This window comes from Hemiscyllium ocellatum, chromosome 6 (genome assembly GCF_020745735.1).
Source record: "Hemiscyllium ocellatum isolate sHemOce1 chromosome 6, sHemOce1.pat.X.cur, whole genome shotgun sequence".
Taxonomy (NCBI): Eukaryota; Metazoa; Chordata; class Chondrichthyes; order Orectolobiformes; family Hemiscylliidae; genus Hemiscyllium; species Hemiscyllium ocellatum.
The window spans coordinates 16,471,291-16,489,374 of NC_083406.1; the positions used below are offsets into that span (position 1 = coordinate 16,471,291).

The 18,084-nt window shown below is 40.4% G+C and overlaps 1 protein-coding gene across 3 annotated transcripts in view; it reads right to left on the reverse strand.

Moving 5' to 3' along the window:
• Positions 1-6,620: 6,620 nt before the first annotated feature.
• Positions 6,621-18,084, reverse strand: part of atp6v1ab (ATPase H+ transporting V1 subunit Ab) — a 35,652-nt gene continuing 24,188 nt past the window's right edge. For all 3 annotated transcript variants that reach the window (XM_060825840.1, XM_060825839.1, XM_060825841.1), the window contains 4 exons: positions 17,856-18,059; positions 16,791-16,885; positions 15,021-15,192; positions 6,621-13,410 (listed from right to left, as the gene is read on the reverse strand). In XM_060825840.1, the coding sequence (XP_060681823.1) occupies positions 13,318-13,410; positions 15,021-15,192; positions 16,791-16,885; positions 17,856-18,059 (564 nt within the window). In that variant the 3' untranslated portion in view covers positions 6,621-13,317. The remainder of the gene's footprint in view (positions 13,411-15,020; positions 15,193-16,790; positions 16,886-17,855; positions 18,060-18,084) is intronic.

Sequence of the window (18,084 nt, forward strand, 5' to 3'; positions counted from 1 at the left end):
ACAATCCAAAGTTGTGCAAGTCAAGTGAATTGACCGTGCTAAATTGCCCACAGTGTTGAGCGATGTGCAGGTTAGGTGCATTAGTTGGGAGTAAATAAAAAAGACAATAGGGTAGGGGAATAGGTCTGGGTGGGTTACTGTTTAGAAGGTCAGTGTGGACTTGTTGGGCCAAAGGGCCAGTTTCCACATTGTCAGGATTACTAATTCTAATATGTGGAATAAACTACAGGAGGAAATGGTAAATGCAAGTAGAGTTATAATATTTAAAAGACATTTGGACAGGTACCTGAAGAGGAAAGGTTTAGAGGGTTATGGTCAAATGCAGGCATTTGGGACTAGTTTAGTTTGGGAAACTGGGTCAGCATGGAGGAGTTGGACTGAAGGGTCGGTTTCTGTTCTGTATGGCTCTATGACTCTATAAATGCTCTCAGCTGGAGAAATGTGAACAATTCAGGGGATACTAATGCAAGAGAAAAGCAAGTTTTCCACAATGTTCCCAGTGCTGATGGACTTCCACTGAGAGTAGAGGGTAGAAAAGTTAAGACTGTTCTCATAGAGCCATACAGTCATACAGCATAGAAACAGGCTCGATGGTTCACTCCTTGAAATAGACAAGGTTATGAGGCTACCTAAAGGAGATTTCATGATGGTATAAGGTGTCGATAAAGACAGAGGGAAAAAGTAATATTTCACCAGTAGGTCCATAACCAGAGATCTTAGATTCATTTGTAGCAGCAACAGATCTAAAGAGAGAATGAGGAGAAACACTTTTAAAACATAGAAACTGGCCAGTCAGCTATTCGAGCCTGCTCCACCACCTAATTCAATCATGGCAGACTGAAAAGTTCAAAGCACTTTTACCCATGGTATTCTATATTCATTTATACCAATTAGAAATCTATCAGCCTTTACTTTAAATAGATCAAAGACCGAGTTTCCAGAGCACTCTAGGGTAAAGATTCACAATATTTTGAACAAAGTAAAGTCCACATCTCTGTCCTGAATGGCACCCCCGATATTATTTAAATTGTGTGCCCTGGTTCTAGACTCCCTGATTCCAGACTCCCCAACTCCTCAAAGAGAAATATCTTCATCTACGTTGTCTATCCCTTGCAGTGTTTGTTTTTGGGTTTTAGTGAGATTTTCACTCAGGAAATGATTGGGATTTGAAGTGCACAACCTGGAAAGGTGATTGAGTCTGATTCAATTATAGAACATAGAACATAGAAAAGTACAGCACAGAACAGGCCCTTAGGCCCACGATGTTGTGCCGAGACTTAATCCTAATGTAAAATACAGTAACTTAACCTACACACCCCTCAACTCACTACTATCCAAGTGCATGTCCAGCAGTCACTTAAATGTCCCCAATGACTCTGCTTCCACCACCACAGCTGGCAACGCATTCCATGCATTCACAACTCTCTGCGTAAAGAACCTACCTCTGACGTCTCCTTTATACCTTCCTCCTAATATTTTCAAACTATGACTTCTCGTACCAGTCCATCCTGCCCTGGGGAAAAGTCTCTGGCTATTGACTGTATCCATTCCTCTCATTATTTTGTACACCTCGATCAGGTCTCCTCTCTTCTCCTTCTCTCCAGAGCGAAAAGTGCAAGCTTATTCAACCTTTCTTCATAATGCAAACCAACCAGTCCAAGCAGCATCCTGGTAAACCTTCTTTGCATCCTCTCCAAAGCCTCTGTATCTTTCTTATAGTAGGGCAACCAGAACTGTACACAATATTCAATTGTGGTCTCACCAGGGACTTGTAGAGCTGCAGCAAAACCTTGCGGCTCTGAAAATTGATACCCCTGTCAATGAAAGCCAAACCACCATATGCTTTCTTAACAACCCTATCCACTTGGGTGGCAACTATGAGGGATCTATGTACTTGCACACCCAGATCCCTCTGTTCCTCCACACTGCCTAGAATCCTGTCTTTAATCCTATATTCAGCATCGATTTCGACCTTCCAAAATGCATCACTTCACATTTATCCAGGTTGAGCTCCATCTGCCATTTCTCAGCCTAGCTCTACATCCTGTCTATGTCATGCTGCAGCCTGCAGTAGCCCTCTATACTATCGACGACACCTCCAATCATTGTGTCATTTGCAAATTTACTAACCCACCCCTCAACCTCCTCATCCAAGTCATTTATAAAAACTACAAAGAGCAGAGGCCCAAGAACAGAGCCCTGTGGGACCCCACTCAACACTGTCTTCCAGGCAGAATACTTTCCATCTACAACCTCTCTCTTCCTTCTGTCAGCCAGCCAATTCTGAATCCAGATAGCCAAATCTCCCTGTATCCCATAATTCCTGACTTTATGAATGAGCCTACCATGGGGAACCCTAACAAATGCCCTGCTGAAGTCCATATACACCACATCCACTGCTCGACCTTCGTCGACCTGTCTTGACACCTCCTCAAAGAACTCAATAAGATTTGTGAGGCATGACCTGCCCCTCACAAAGCCATGCTGACTGCCTTTAATCACACTATGCTTTGCCAAATAGTCATGAATCCTATCCCTTAGAATTCTTTCCATAACTTTGCTGACCACTGACATGAGACTGACTGGTCTGTAATTGCCAGGGAATTCCCTATTATCCTTCTTGAAAAGTGGAACAATATTCGCCTCCTTCCAATCCTCCGGTACAACTCCCATGGAGAGTGAGGAGGCAAATGTCCTTGCCAACGGTTTAGCAACCCTCTTTCTTACTTCCTGGAGCAGCCTAAGATAAATCTGGTCTGGGCCTGGGGACTTATCAATCTTAATGTTTTCCAAAATGTCTTGCATATCACCTTCATCAATCTTGATCTGGTCAAGACTGTATCTCAGCTCCTCTAAGTTTTCATTTACAACAAGTTCCCTTTCCTTAGTGAAAGCCGAAGCAAAAATCTCATTTAGAGCTTCCCCTATCTGCTCAGACTCCACGCACAAGTTCCCTCTGCTATCCCTGATCGGCCCTACCTCCTCCCTGATCATTCTCTTATTCCTCACCTATGAGTAAAAAGCTTTTGGGTTCTCCCTAATCCTTCCTGCCAAGCCTTTTTCGTGTCCCCCCCTGGCTCTCCTCAGTCCATTTCTGAGCTCCTTACTAGCAAGCCTGTAATCCTCTAAAGCTGTGCTAGATCCTTGCTTCCCCCACCTTACATAAGCTGCCTTCTTCCTTTTGACGAGAAGCTCCTCTGTTCTCGTCATCCAAAGTTCCTTAATCTTATCCCTTCTTACCTGTCTCAGAGGAACAAATTTGTGCATCACTCACAATAACTGCTCCTATAGTTAAGAGGAACGGAAAAACAACGAATGCTGGAGGTCAAAGCAGGTCAGGCAGCAACCATGGAGAGAGAGGAGAAAGTGAGGACTGCAGATGCTGGAGATCAGAGCTGAAAATGTGTTGCTGGAAAAGCGCAGCAGGTCAGGCAGCATCCAAGGAGCAGGAGAGTCGACGTTTCGGGCCAGAGCCCTTCTTCAGGAAATCCCTCATGCCTGAAACATCGATTCTCCTGCTCTTTCGATGCTGCCTGACCTGCTGCGCTTTTCCAGCAACACATTTTCAGCTCCATGCAGAGAGAGCCAGATAATGGTTCAAGTCCAGATGGCTCTGATGATGAGTCACCTAGACTTGAAACATCAGTCTGCTCTCTCTCAGTGAATACTGCCTGACCCGCTGTGATCTCCAGCATTTTTTTGTTTTCAGTACAGATTCCAGCAGTAATTTGCTCCTTCATTTAAAAGGGAGTTGTGGAGTTAAATTGAACAGGTTTACAGACAAAAAGCAGAAAGCATGGGACTAACCACTTCTCTTTCAAAGAACCAACACAGGCAAGGCTGTACAAATCACTTCCTTCTGTTCAGTAGTTTTCAATGGTTCCCCAATGCAAGAAGTATCTATGCTCTTTGTTCATTAGACAAATACAGAGCATTCTTTTTGTTTTCAATTATACAGTAGTTTTCCTTTAAAATTCAGCCAATGTGAATATAATCTTAATATAATTGTTGATACAACTTTAAAAGATTAAGTCATGAAGAAGATCACATGGATGTTGTTGATGATTGCAAATATACATTTGGTAATTCACCCCCTGTTTGATACTGTAAGCATTAAATTCTGGCCTGATTTGATGGAATTGGTTCCTAATCAGAGACAACTAGCTGTGTTTCCACAGCTGACTTGACAACTACAGTAAGTCGAACTCTCAAATGGCATTGGCTGGAAAAATCTGTGGCGCTTGTCCCTCTTCGCTGCTGTCATTTTACCAAAGGTGCAACAGACACTGTGTTTATGAATGCAAAATGCTTGAAAAATCTCCCAAACATGGCTTCCACTTTGAAAATAACTAATTGCCTATTTTTAAAAGTTACAGGTAAACCCAACAAGAATCCAGATTTGCCACATTATAAATAGTTCAGGGTTTCTTTCTCAGGATAGAGGATTGCAAATTTAGGAATGAAAACTACCTTTCCCAAAGATAAGGGATGGAAAGGTGTGAAATGCATTTGTGTGCTCTATTATACAGAGAATAAAAGGTAGCTGAATCAGGGAAGTAACCTAGAAGGTTGGTTTAATTTAACACGCTGCATGAGGCCATTCAAAACAAGACTTTGATCTATCATGTCTGTTTCCAGACTGATGGAATTTACAAAATCGCTCTGTTTGGGTGAGTTGTGAATACAGCATTCCACCTGACTGAGTGGGCTTTCCATCTGTAAAGTGTTCAGAATTTGCTGCACTGTGTGACGAGAAAGGAGAATGACCATCCCGATCTTAACGTCTATCTGAAAGAAGTTACCTGTTTTACTAAATTTTAAAATAAAATCAATCTGTTCAGAAATGTTATTGTACACCTCTGAAGCTGGAGCGACATGAAGCCAGATCTTTTGGCTTGGAGATAGGGACACAGCTACTGCATGGCAGGAGACCCATCTGAAAGAAGGTGTAACACATTCATGACAATGTCAGGCAAGTTATAGAGTCCTGGAGTCATAGAGATGTACAGCACAGAAACAGACCCTTTGGTCTAACTTGTCCATGTTGACCAGATATCCTAACCTCATGTAGTTCCATTTGCCAGCACTTGGCCCAAATACCTCTAAACCCTTCCTATTCATAAACTGCTCCAGATGCCTCTGGAGTCACCCCTCAGCCTCCAACTCGCCAGAGAAAATAGCCTCAGCCTCTTCCTATAGCTCAAATCCTCCAATCCTGGCAACATCTTTATAAATCTTTTCTGAACCCTTTCAAGTTTTACAACATCCTTCCAATAGGAAGGAGACCAGAATTGCATGCAATATTCTAAAAGTGGCCTAACCAATGTCCTGTACAGTTGCAACATGACCTCCCAACTCCTATACTCAATGCTCTGACCAATAAAGGAAAGCATACCAAACGCTTTCTTCACTATCCCATCTACCTGCAAATCTATTTTCAAGGAGTCATGAACCTGCACTCCCAGGTCTCTTTGTTCAGTAACACTCCCCTGGATCTTACCGTTAAGTGTATAGGTGTTCCAATAGAAGAGTCACCACCCAGAGGGCAGACCTCCATTGCCAGAAATTACAGGAATGCTTAAGTCCCAGGGTAATTGAATCAGAGCTGTTCATTTAATTGCCTCTTTCTATTGGAGCTGAAGGATAACTTGATATGTGATCCTTATCTAAAGGATTCAAACATAAAATAGAAATTTTTAAATGGCGTGTTGCTAATGTCAAGATGGCTGGCAGAGATGGCTACGCCAACTGTGCAGATGATGGCAGTGTTAAGTGGTGGCCACTGGTGGCCAAACGGACATAGTACTGGCACAGACCAATTCCCATGCACCACCTTCTGCCCCCATTCTCACTTCCCTTGACCTCCCTGCTCTGCTTGGCTCCCCATTCCCAGCTTCACTTAACAGTGGCATCATAGGCACTGCATCTGCATGGGCAGTAAGAATGGCCCTGCAATCACAGTGGTAATAAATGAAGCCAATTTTTAATCAAAGTTGGGTAGTGTTTTACTGCACAGAATACCAGTTTGGATATAGTCAGGTGATGTGGGAAAACAGAGACTTATTAGAATTTCTCCTTAGTGACTATACAAGCTGCTTCTGGTATCTTTATGTTGCCCTTTTGAACTGTATGCTAGTATTAAATGCAAACAATTTTTATTTTGTTTCTTTCCTTCAGCTCAAGTTGTTCCAGCCTAGATCAGAAATGGACAATGCTGATGCACTGCGAATTATTTGATGAGGTGGATATTTCTAAACTCACCTTCCTAAAGAAATTTCTACAATGACGTGAACACTTTGATGTGAAATTAAATGTCAGTTTTATTTTCTTGAAATAAAATATCTAAAGTCACCACAATCCACTAGACCATCAGAATGCTTGCACATTACAGAAGAGAGAGAGAGATATCATGGTGGTGGTTTAACCTGTGGATCCCCGCACCTCAGGTGATAGGAGAGGTTGAGAAGGAGAGTTTTTCATTGTTATCTCAACCTGCATGAGAATAGTGCCCACCCTGACGGTCTGTTACTATGCTTTGCAAACAAGCCACCAGTCATCTGAAGAAACTAAACGCCTTGCTTGAATAGGTAAACACAGAAATAAGAGTGACAATTAAACACTTCATGTTTAGATTTTTATTCTGCACATAACATTTGTACCTGATATGATGGTACTCAAAATGAAACATGTTCTACTTTACAGCTATTTTTCACTTTGGATATTGGATTGACAACTGTGTGGAGCTTAGCTCAGCAATTCTCATCACACCAATGTTATCTCAATCTTTTCTCCTGTAACTTTTCATGGATTATGAAAACTGCTGTTGCCAGTGTCGCTGTTTGCTGAGCTGTAGCATTCGTTTGAATTTTATTCTTAAGTCCTCCTGGTGAGGCAGGGATTTAATTACGGAAAAAATTCAGTTGTCTGCTTCACAACCAAGTGGATTACTGGGCTGTTTCGGAGGGCAGATATGAGTCAACCACTTCACTGAAGTCTAGAGTCACATGTAGGCCAGAGCCAGGGTGCAAATTCCTGCCTCATGGAATTTTACAACAATCCAGTTAGCTATGAGGTCACAGTTACCGACACTAACTTTTATTCCAGATTTATTTAGTTCACTGAATATAGATTTCTCAGCTGCAGTGCGGGAAGCTTCCCTCGTCACTGGATTACTGATCTCATAGCACATTATTACAATTCCATTATGGAGTGTACCAGGATTATTTAACTAAATTAACAGCAAAAATATTTTTCCAGTTTACCAGTAATAGAGCCATTACAGACCAGACAGACAATCAATTCCTGGCACAAGAATAAGACCCCATACATATTAAGAATAAACTATGTGTTTGTACGAGAGTTGGGGTATAAGAATTAGGAGCAGGACTAGGCTGTCTGGCCCTTCACAATGGGATGTCTTCCTTTCATATCTTTCTTCATAAGTGCCTTTATATCATCTTACATTGCTGATTATTCATATCTCATACACAAATTTGCAAATGAGTTATTTCCTTAAGTTTGAGTTATTCTGACAATTTCCACACAGGCAGAAGTCTGTCTTTAGCGCAGGGTACCAGTTCCAAGATTGAGGTCATCACTTGAGCAATAATATATTAGCAGTGATTTTCCATGTTCTGAAACAAATTCCTATTCTATTACTGAATGGTGCATAAGGAATAAATAAGAGATACAAGGTGTCTCTTTGAATGTTATGCTGGAAAAGCACAGCCGGTCAGGCAGCATCTGAGGAGCAGGAGAATCAACATTTCAGGCACATACCCTTCATCATGAATGAAGGCTGTGAGCCGAGGGGTAGTGAGATAAATGGGAGAGGAGTAGGGGTGGGAGAAAGGTGGCTGAGAGTGTGATCGGTAGATAGAGTTGGGAATAACTATGATATGTCGGAGAGGAGGGTCGAGCGGATAGTTGGGAAGGAAGATGAACTGGTAGGACAGCTTATGAAGCAGTGCCAAGTTGGAAGGTTGGAACTGGGATAAGGTGGGGGGAAAGAAGGGGAAATAAGGAAACTTGTGAATTCCACATTTATGTCGTGGGGTTGGAGTGTCCTGAGGCGGAAGATTAGGCGTTCTTCCTCCAGGCGTCAACTGGTTAGGGAATGACAATGGGGGCGAACCAGATCCTGAATGTCCTTGGCAGAGTGGGAGGGAATTTGAAGTGTTTAGCCACGGGGCGGTGGGGCTGGTTGGTGCAGGTGTTCTGGAGATATTCTCTAAAAGTGGTCTGTGAGAAGGTGTCTGTTCTCCCCAATGTAAAGGAGACAGCATCGGGAGCAACAGATACAATAAATAATGTGTGGAAGTACAGGTAAAACTTTGATGGATGTGGAAGGCTCATTTGGGGGTCTTGGACGGAGGTGAAGGGGGAGGTGTGGGCACAAGTTTTGCAATTCCTGCAGTGGCAGGGGAAGATGCCGAGAGGGGAAGGTGGGCTGTTGAGGGGTGTGGACCTGACGAGTGAGTCTTTACGGAAAGTAGATAGGAATGGGGAGGGAAATCTGGACTACACCTCCTCCTACCTTGCCTCCTGTAAAAATGCGATCCCTTATTCCCAATTCCTCCATCTCCACTGCATCTACTCCCTTGAGGACCAATTCCACCAGAGATCACACCAGATAGCCGCCTCCTTTAAAGTCCGCAATTTCCCCATCCACATTGTTGATGACACCCTCCAGCACATCTTACCCACTCCCTGCACCTCTGTCTTTGAACCTCACCCATCCAACCACACAAGACAGAGGCCTGCCTACACTTCCGTCCTAGGCCCCAAAGGAGCCTTCCACATCCAAAGGTTTACCTGCAATTCCACACGTCATTTACTGTATCCATTGCTTCCGCTGCGCACTCCCTTGCATTGGGGATTCAAAGAATATCTCCGGGACACCTACACCAACCATCCATGGCCAACCACTTCCACTCCCCCTCTGCCAAGAACTTGCAGGTCTTGGGCCACCTCCACTGCCAATCCCTAACCATCCAACTCCTGCAGGAAGAATGCCTCATCTTCTGCCTTTGGACCATCCAACCATATGTGACCAATGTGGATTTCACGTACCACATTAGGCAACCAAATAAGAGACCATGGGGATAGTATAGTAAGTGAAGTGATTAAGAAAACTGGCAGAAGGAAAAACAGAAGCTTTGTTATTTAAATAGAAACACCTCAATGTTGCCACAGGAATTGGGGGGGGGGGGGGGGGGTTCTCTTGCATGGAGCACAAAAAGCAAGCATCCATGTTCAGCAAGTAATTGGGAAAGTGAAGTGAATGTTGCCCTTTATTTCAAGAGAATAGAATACAAAAATATTTTACTAAAGCTTCAAGAAAGGTATACAAGGAATTAGTTCGACTATACCTAAATGAACAGCAAAGAGTTTTAGTCCCCTGGTCTAAACAAATACAGGAATGGAGGATATGTAGAGAAGCTAAATTTCAGTTATTCCAGGCATAGAGGGATATTTTTTAAAAAAACAAAGACAGGTTAAGTACATGGTGCTTGTACTCATTGGATTTTAGAAGATGATACTTTATTGAAATAAGTTGTTAGAGAAGTTGTTTTCTCCTTGTGGGAGAGAAAAGGAACAAAAAGGACCTATTTAAGGCTGATTTGGCAGGGGTGGGATGAGGGGTTAGGGTAGTAGTGCATCTCAGATGGTAGTGAATCTGTGGAATTCTTTACTGCAGAAGGCTGTTGAGGCTGGGCTGTTATGTTCAAGACAGAGGTAGACAGTTGTTTTTTTTTACAAAAACATCAGCAGGGTAATTAAGGAAAATGGAAAAAGGCAGGGAAGGGGAGTTTAGGATTCCTGGATCAGCCATGATCTCATTTAGTCTGCTCCATCATTGAACAAATTAGCCCACTTCTGCTGCAATAGCTCAAGATTGTGTGGAATCAAACAGCATGTTAATACTTTCAGCTACAACTGAGATTTTATTGAACCTTTGAGATGGTTAAGTAGTAGAGACGCAAGGTTCAATTTCTCAGGCCCTTGAAATGTCACCACTGATCACTGGACATCACTACAACTTTTAGTTTTTATTTTTCTTTAATTTTGCACAATGACTCAACAAATATGAAAACTAACCATCTGTGCACACAAATCATTTACTGAAAAGTGAAATTTACCAAAACTGGAAAAATACAACTTGAATTATTGCCTTACATTAATCACAATGTACAGTTGCATCACTGCTTTAATTCCCAATATATTCTAATACCTTTTACAGCAAGATAATTAATTACACCCACATTTCATTGTAAATTGCTGCAGTACAAGGCTTTTAACATGAATCTGATCAGAGGGAATGCCCATTTCCACAGAACTGGAAGCAGAATTACATACATTTACTGCATATGAAAATGTTATTTGAAGAAACCATTGCAAGTTCCAGATGTGTAGATTGTCTTTCATTTGCTGCAGATTACAGCTCCAGATGCTTTTTTTTTTAGTTAAAGCTCTAACATTCCAGGCACTGCTAAGTAGAGACCAGGCAGATTTCCACTGCCTTGCTTTCTTTGAATAATTCTGACGTGTTATTTGAGAGTATTCAAACTTTATTTTTGGGATGAAATGCTGTTTGGAAGTGCTAAGAATCAAATTCAAAATAATTTACAAAACAGACTAAATGCCTTTGCTTTTTCTCAGTCAGAATGGATCATTGTGGTTTGAAGCTAGATAAGTAAACTATTGTATCTGACAAACTGAACTGTCCGACTTCTCCAATGAAGTTTAATAAAAAAACAATGCCAACTACTTTCTAATTTTCACAGGTACTTTAAGATACAGCTATTGCACCGTTAAGTTGGCTCACTAGGAACTAGTTTGCTTTGATCTATATTTATTTGCCAGCTCAAAATGGTCATAATCAGAACAAATGCGAAAAGAATCTAGAAAGCTCAAATATTGATAACCCTAATAGATTTTCCACCATCTAAAATTAGGTTTATTGGATAATTTATTTACCTGGGACTAGTCTTAGTGTATTTCCATGGCCTTAATCATAGAAGACAAATAATTATGACAGTAAACCTTATACTAAGCTTAGTGCAGGAAAATGGGATTTCCAAAAAGGTTAAATACATTCTAAAATGCACTAAACATTAATACTATATTAGTGCACTATGTAGTGAATATTTCCAAACGAAACTAAGGTGCACTTTCCTCAATCCAGGAAATGTGCTGGGGCAGAGCTTTCTTATATTCTTGCTTTTCCTACAAACTACTGCTTCACATTCACAAATTTCACCCAATGTCCTCCAGCATATTACCAATCTTAACCACACTATGGGCAACATAACGATAATTTACAAAAAGTCAGTGGAATATGAAATAATGTATAAAGCCAAACAATCCATTAGCCAGGGTCATCAGTTGCACCCCCATGAGAACAGAAAATTTTAATTATCTATGCTGAATGTTTTAAATGACAACTAAATAGCAATGCAATTAATATTAAATTTTGTATGCTTTTCTGACAACAGCTAATCAGTGAACTCACATTAGACAAACTGAATGCAAATTAGACAATCTAAACTCCTGGAAGGTAACTTGGGCCAGTTAATGAAATATCCTATAATAAATGATCCAGCAAAATACAAATATACAAACTAGGTCACTGATATCCCACAATGCTGTGTTCCAACCACACAGCAATCTCACTTCACAAAGCAGAATTGATTTAGGAAGAAAATCAAAGGTCAACATTTTGGGCTAATGATTGGAGACATGCTCTTGGCAGCTGCAAGTCAATGATTGAGACCAAAATGTAGAAAAACCCAACAGAACCCAACTCACCCAACGTTTGAACTGGTAACACTGCCAGGTACCCTAAAATCATATAAAGGTTCTGAATATTTCAAACTCCCTCCCTGAGCCCATCTTTCTGGATTTTAAATTTCAGATGAACATTTTCCTCAATTATAAAAACTTAGTTCCAATACATTCTTCCTCTTTGTGATAATTCTTTTTCAATTTCATTGATTCAGTTTGCTTGCCCAGATCATTAAAATAGTTATGTAGAAAGTTACATACAGATTAAGTAGGAAAGCAAAAATAAAGTTAATGTTAAACACATTTCCGACCAACTATATTTCTCAAAGCGTCTTGGGTTCATACACTGCAATCTGAATATGGAACTGTACCCAAAGACAGCATTTTGAAATCCCCCCTTTGCACAAACTCCCAGGAAAAAAAAAAGTTTCACCATCCAAAAAAAAGCAGTTTTTCACAAACTCACGTACTAAAAATCACAGGTTGGCTTCCCCCTGCAATGACGGCCATGAGTTTAGCTCGCTGATTTCATAAGGATGAAAATGCTTGCTTCCAATTGCAAACCCTCCAAAGGATCAACATTCAGAAAATTTTTAGTTTAAGTTAGAAAGTGGTTTCTCAGTTTACCACCCAAGTCAGAGGTATCAAAATATGGGCAGTTATAGGACAAAGTCAAATCAAGAGCTTTACGCCTAATTATGCAAAAGCTTGTTTAACCCATCCACCAGAGCCTTCACAAAGGTAGGACAAAATATTTCTGCCTTTCTTACAAGGTTTACATTTGGTGTTGCAAGGATTGCTTCAGCTCTTTCCTACACTAATGATAAACCTAACAAAGTTAATGAAAACTTCTAAGCTAAAGATTGCATGTATGTCATATCAGTGTCCATCAGCACCAGTGCTGGTGATGCTATTAAGATTTGAGGGGGTATTGTTGCAATCCCCCTCCCCATGGCTGCTGTGCTCTGGCAAAGTTTCTTCACATATCAAGAATCATTTTAAACTTGACGCTACTTCATGCCAAAACAGGATTACTTCTGAATGTTTTGGATTCAGTTAATGAAAATCCAAAGATAAGGCTAAAGCTTTAATGATTACAATAGTGCAGGTAGCTATTTTTAATATATACACTACGTCAATGTAGACATGGACACCTTAATGCGTATTGGCCATTGACTTACATCGATAAAATAAAGCAAGGTGGTCACACTTGTTTCTGCAATAGTCTAAACATGAACTTGACCTGTTAGTTGCAGGAAACGAAGGGTGTACAATACCAGTTATGGCAGAGACACAATACTGACATTTGTTTTCACAAGTAGTAAGCAGATTTCACACTTCTAGAAAGACATTCCAAATTAACTAGACCTATTAAACTTTGTTGGAATGGTGAGCCAATGACTGTACATCAAATACACTAAAACAGTTAAGATGTTAAATGTAGAAAAGGAATGTGAGAAAACCAAAAAACAAAAAAGCTATAAATACTGGGCAAACTGGGCTTTGTTGTATTCTCAGAAATAACTGGCTTTAGTCTTCTAGAGAACGGAATGCTGTTTGCATGTCTTCGAAGAGTTGCAAGTAATCTGCTTTGATTTTTGCCTCTCCATCCTTCACTGGATCCTGGAAGGAAAACATAGTCAGATCAATGTAATTGTAACAAGGTCAGGCTCCTAGATTGCCACCAATTTTGATTCCTTTCAGTGAATCTTTGACATGTTAAAATTTTCATACTGGTACATATAAAATTTATTACCAGTCATTCATTCTTGTTTCTCTTGCTTTTATCTGGTAATTACATTTACCACAATTCGTTGCTTTTCATCATTACCTGGGATTAGTTGAGCAATCAAATTGACTTCTGCTAATAACATATTTCGAAGTGCAGCATGATTTTCATCCCCTCAAAATTAGTGCCCGTGTAATAGTCGACCCTATAAATGGAACCTTGAAAAATAGTCTAAAAATTAGACTGCTGCATGAGTATATACGGTATGCTAATTTTGATTTATGGATTTTTCTATGATTTCACTGGAAAACCATATCCACTGAAGAATCAAACAATACCAAGACTGACATCTGGTAGTACTGCTGATTCAACATCAAACCTGAGAGGTTTGACGCCATCCCAAAATACAGAAGAAGCCTTTGCATCTCTGGGATACAGAAGCTTAAGAGAAAGAAGTTAGGTTGTCTTCAACCAAGTTCAATAGGGAACAGGCTCAAATTAAAACACTGATTCAAATTTCACAAGGAAGCTGGACAGCTTGTGGTAACTGGTTAAATATCAGGAGTGAAGGGTGCTGAAGGCAAGAGGTGGCATAATGTTGTTATTCAAATTACAGTCTTTTACTTTGTACTTAAAAGTGCAACGTGTAACTTGCACACTTGGAGATGCTTTGAAAACTAGAAAACGGGAAGTGTCCTACATTCTTCACATCCCCTAAAAATTACCAATCTGTCCAAGAAATACCACATTTTGTCGGTTATTGCAACTCCTCTTAATCAGTTTCAAAAGGTGTTAATTGCTGGTCACAGGCCTCTAGTCTGAAAAACTGGAGAGGCAACCTTTTAGAAATGTATTAAATAATGCAGGGAATGGATAGAAGTAATGGCTTTTCCCTTGGATGGGGGAACTTTAAAAATGTGCCCACTAGCCTTGAAGGTGAGAGGAGATAGAGTTAACACACACAAGGGGCAAATACTTTTTTTTGTTAAGAGGGTGGTTCATGTGTGGTATAAACATCCTGAAGAAATGGTAGATATGGGTACAATTACAACATTTAAAGACAGTTGGATAAGTGCATGAATAGGAAAAGGAAGGAGCCAAGGGCAGACAGGTGGAATTACTTTAGTTTGGGATTATGTTTGGCATGGACTGATTTGGACCAAAGAGTCGGTTTCCTTGCTGTGTGACATTGTGACTGACTGTAGAGTTTGCACACTTCCCATGTCTGTGTGGGCTCCTCCAAATACTCCAGTTTCCTCTCAGTACAATGATGTGCAGATTAGCCTGGGTAAATGAGATGACAGGGATAGGGCAGGCAGCTGGACATGGGTGGGATACTCATCAGGGGGTTGGTGAGACTTGATGAGCTGAATGGCCTCTTTCTGAACTATAAAGGATTCTATGATTGAGACTAGCTTTTAATTCCTTTCCACATGTTCAGCAGTGACCAGAGAGCTTGATTGAGATAGAAAGACCTAGCATCTTGCTTGTTCTAAACCATTACCTTGAACTTCATGGAACTCAGCTTGTACAATATCTCGCCCATGTGCTCACGGATAATCGACCATGTAATCTTGTTATCACTTTGAGCAGTTGACTCGACAGCATGCCGAGCCATATCGTAGAATCCGATCATATTTGATAGCATACCGACAGTTTTGTAGAATGGGCAAAATCTGGGGGGGGGAAAAAGCAGAATAGTTTTGTCAGAATACAGAAAACATTACTTCAAAAAAAAAACTTATTCTGGATAATGCTTTGTAAACTATCAAATAAAGTTCAGCCCATTTACCATATCTACAAGCATCATCGCAGAGTGCAAGAACACCAAGTTTCTCACCAACACCAGCCATCTCCGACACTTCCATTAAATCCATCCACTCAAAAAACATTAAAAGGATGAGGAAATCATGCAATTCTTTACTGTGCAGAACTCAAGGCTTTAAACTCTAACCTTCCACTACCCTCAAATCGATATACCTACTCACCACAGTTACTTGAACCCTTTCCCCCACAACAGTCTAAAACAGCCCCCAAAAAAAACTGAATACACAGCCACATTCTTAGACACACTCATGCAAACTCTTGTGCATTGGGCATAAATCTGTTCCCTACTTTTAAAACTATTCAGATTCCCCTCAAAAACACCACCCTCAAACATTCCATTATCCATACACATTCTCCAGGGAACTAACCTGAAAGAGCACTAGGAAGAGGTTATACACTTAATCAGACTGTCTTAATATGAACGCAACACCTTTATGCTCCACAATTGCTAACTTTCCATTCCCCTCCTCCCAACTACATCAAATCAATGCCTAAAATATTTGCCTCTGCCAGCAGGAGAGACTAACTGGTGACTTGAGCATACCCACACTGCAAACACTTACGTTTTGAGAACCTGAGTGTAATTCATTTCCACACGTCACTAAGGAGAATTCATTAGGGTACTAAAACTAAAACTGAGAAATGTGGAAATCTGAAACAAAAACCAAAACTGAAGAAACTCATCAGGTCTGGCAACATTTGTGAAGAGAAAGCAGAATTAGTGTCAGGTCCAATGACCCTTCCTCACTGCTAGGAGCTCAAAAAAAAAGTTAGCTCGGTGCATTTTCTACTGAAGCTGTTAGACCTGCTCAGTTTCTGCAGTTATTTTGGCTTTTGTTTCATAGTATACTATTGTTTTTCATAATCTTTGAGGCTAGAGTGACAGAATATATTAGTGATATATATTAAAGTTCCTACAGATTCTATTAGCACAGTAGGACTCAGGAGAAGAGTACAAATACTGCCACAAACTCAATTCGTCACTAACACTCCCTTAATACAAGACACAGCATACAAACAGACCATTCAGCTCAGTCAATGCTAATGTTTAAGATCGGCACGTCTTCTACTTCATATCACCTTGTCAACATATCCTTCCATTCCTTTCTCCTTGTTTGTCCAGCTTCCAGTTAAATGAATCTTTTCTATTTATCTCAGCCCATCCCTATGGTAGGGAGTTCTAAATTTTCACCACTCTGGGTAAAGAACTGAAATCACATTTCATGGGATATGAAGCTTTTTCAGAATTCCCTATTTGATACCTTGACAAAATATCTAAAAAACATGTTACTGGTCTCTACTTTGCTCTATCCTACAAGTGTATCCAACCAAATATTTTCATAACCGTAGAGCAGAAATAGTTGTTCTAAGTATTGACAATCCTCTAGATAAACATAATTTTCACATCAAAAGAGATGAGGGGGGAAAAACATGGGAGAACATTCACCGGTCGTAGGGTGTATATCCATTCTGCTGCAGGAAATCATCCTTAATCAATTTTGCAACCTCCAAAGTTATTTTGTCAGTCTCTGCCAGGGATGCCTGCACAAAAATTTAAGATACTTCAAATGAGTAACCAAACCAAATAACCTGCCATCACTCTTGCATTAACAGTCTAGATTTTACTTTCAATATTATCTGTAGAGTGAAGACATACCAAAAGAACCTTGCAACCTACATATCAAAAGCTGCTTTCAACGATAGTACAACAAAAGGCACAATTCATATCCATACCCAGCTGCAGTGTCTGCATTAACAAAATGAGATATAAATCAGACAGGTGAGGTTTGTAGGTTTTCTAAAATGGTGTTGTTTGAGGAAAAAACGTTGACCAGGATGCCATAGAACTCTGTGCTTTTGCTGTTATGCCATGAAACCTTGTGTCCATCTGAATGAGCAGCCAGGTCCTTAGTTTAAAGCTCTTGGAATGACAAACCGTTTGCTTAAATTCTGTGTTCAAGAGCTAGATTGGGGGTAGAGCTGCAAGGCTAACCAAAAGATGCTGTGCCAAATTAAGTCTGGACAAACTTGTACCGTTTTTGTTAATCTCAGCAAAGCTGCAAACTTGAAAAACAACTGCACAATGAAGGAAAGATAATATACAGCAACAGGTTAATACAGTCAACCTCAAATCAGCACTTTTGCCATAATAAAAATGTACAAAGAAAGATTTTCCAAAGAACTTCACAGGAGTGCTGGATAAAATGAAGCAAATACAGATCCATTAGGCTAGGTGACTGAAAGGGAGGTTTTAAGAAGCATTTTAAAGTACAGTGTCAGACTAAAGAAGAGAGTTCCAGAGATTAGGGCCTAAGTAGCTGCAGCCTGTTACATGAACAAGTTTGTGCATCTAAAATCAATAGGAAGTGGTGTTTGAAAACATTTCAGAATGAAGTAGGTGGCTATACTTCTGCTGTCTGTTCTTGTCAGGTTTTGCAAGTGAAAAGGATTTGAGCAACGTGATGCTTTCCACTAACAATGAGGCATACAAAAATTAAAACAGCATACTCACTTTTCCAACAAGCTGGACAATTTCTGCTAGATCCTCTTCTTCCTGCAGGATCTCTTTAGCTTTGGTCCTCAATGGCACAAATTCAGGGAAGTGCTTATCATAGTATTCGTCCAGAGCACGTGTGTACTTACTGTAACTGATCAACCAGTTGACTGAAGGAAAGTGCTTGCGCTGTGCCAACTTCTTATCCAAACCCCAAAACACCTTGGTTAAACAGAGAAGATAGTTT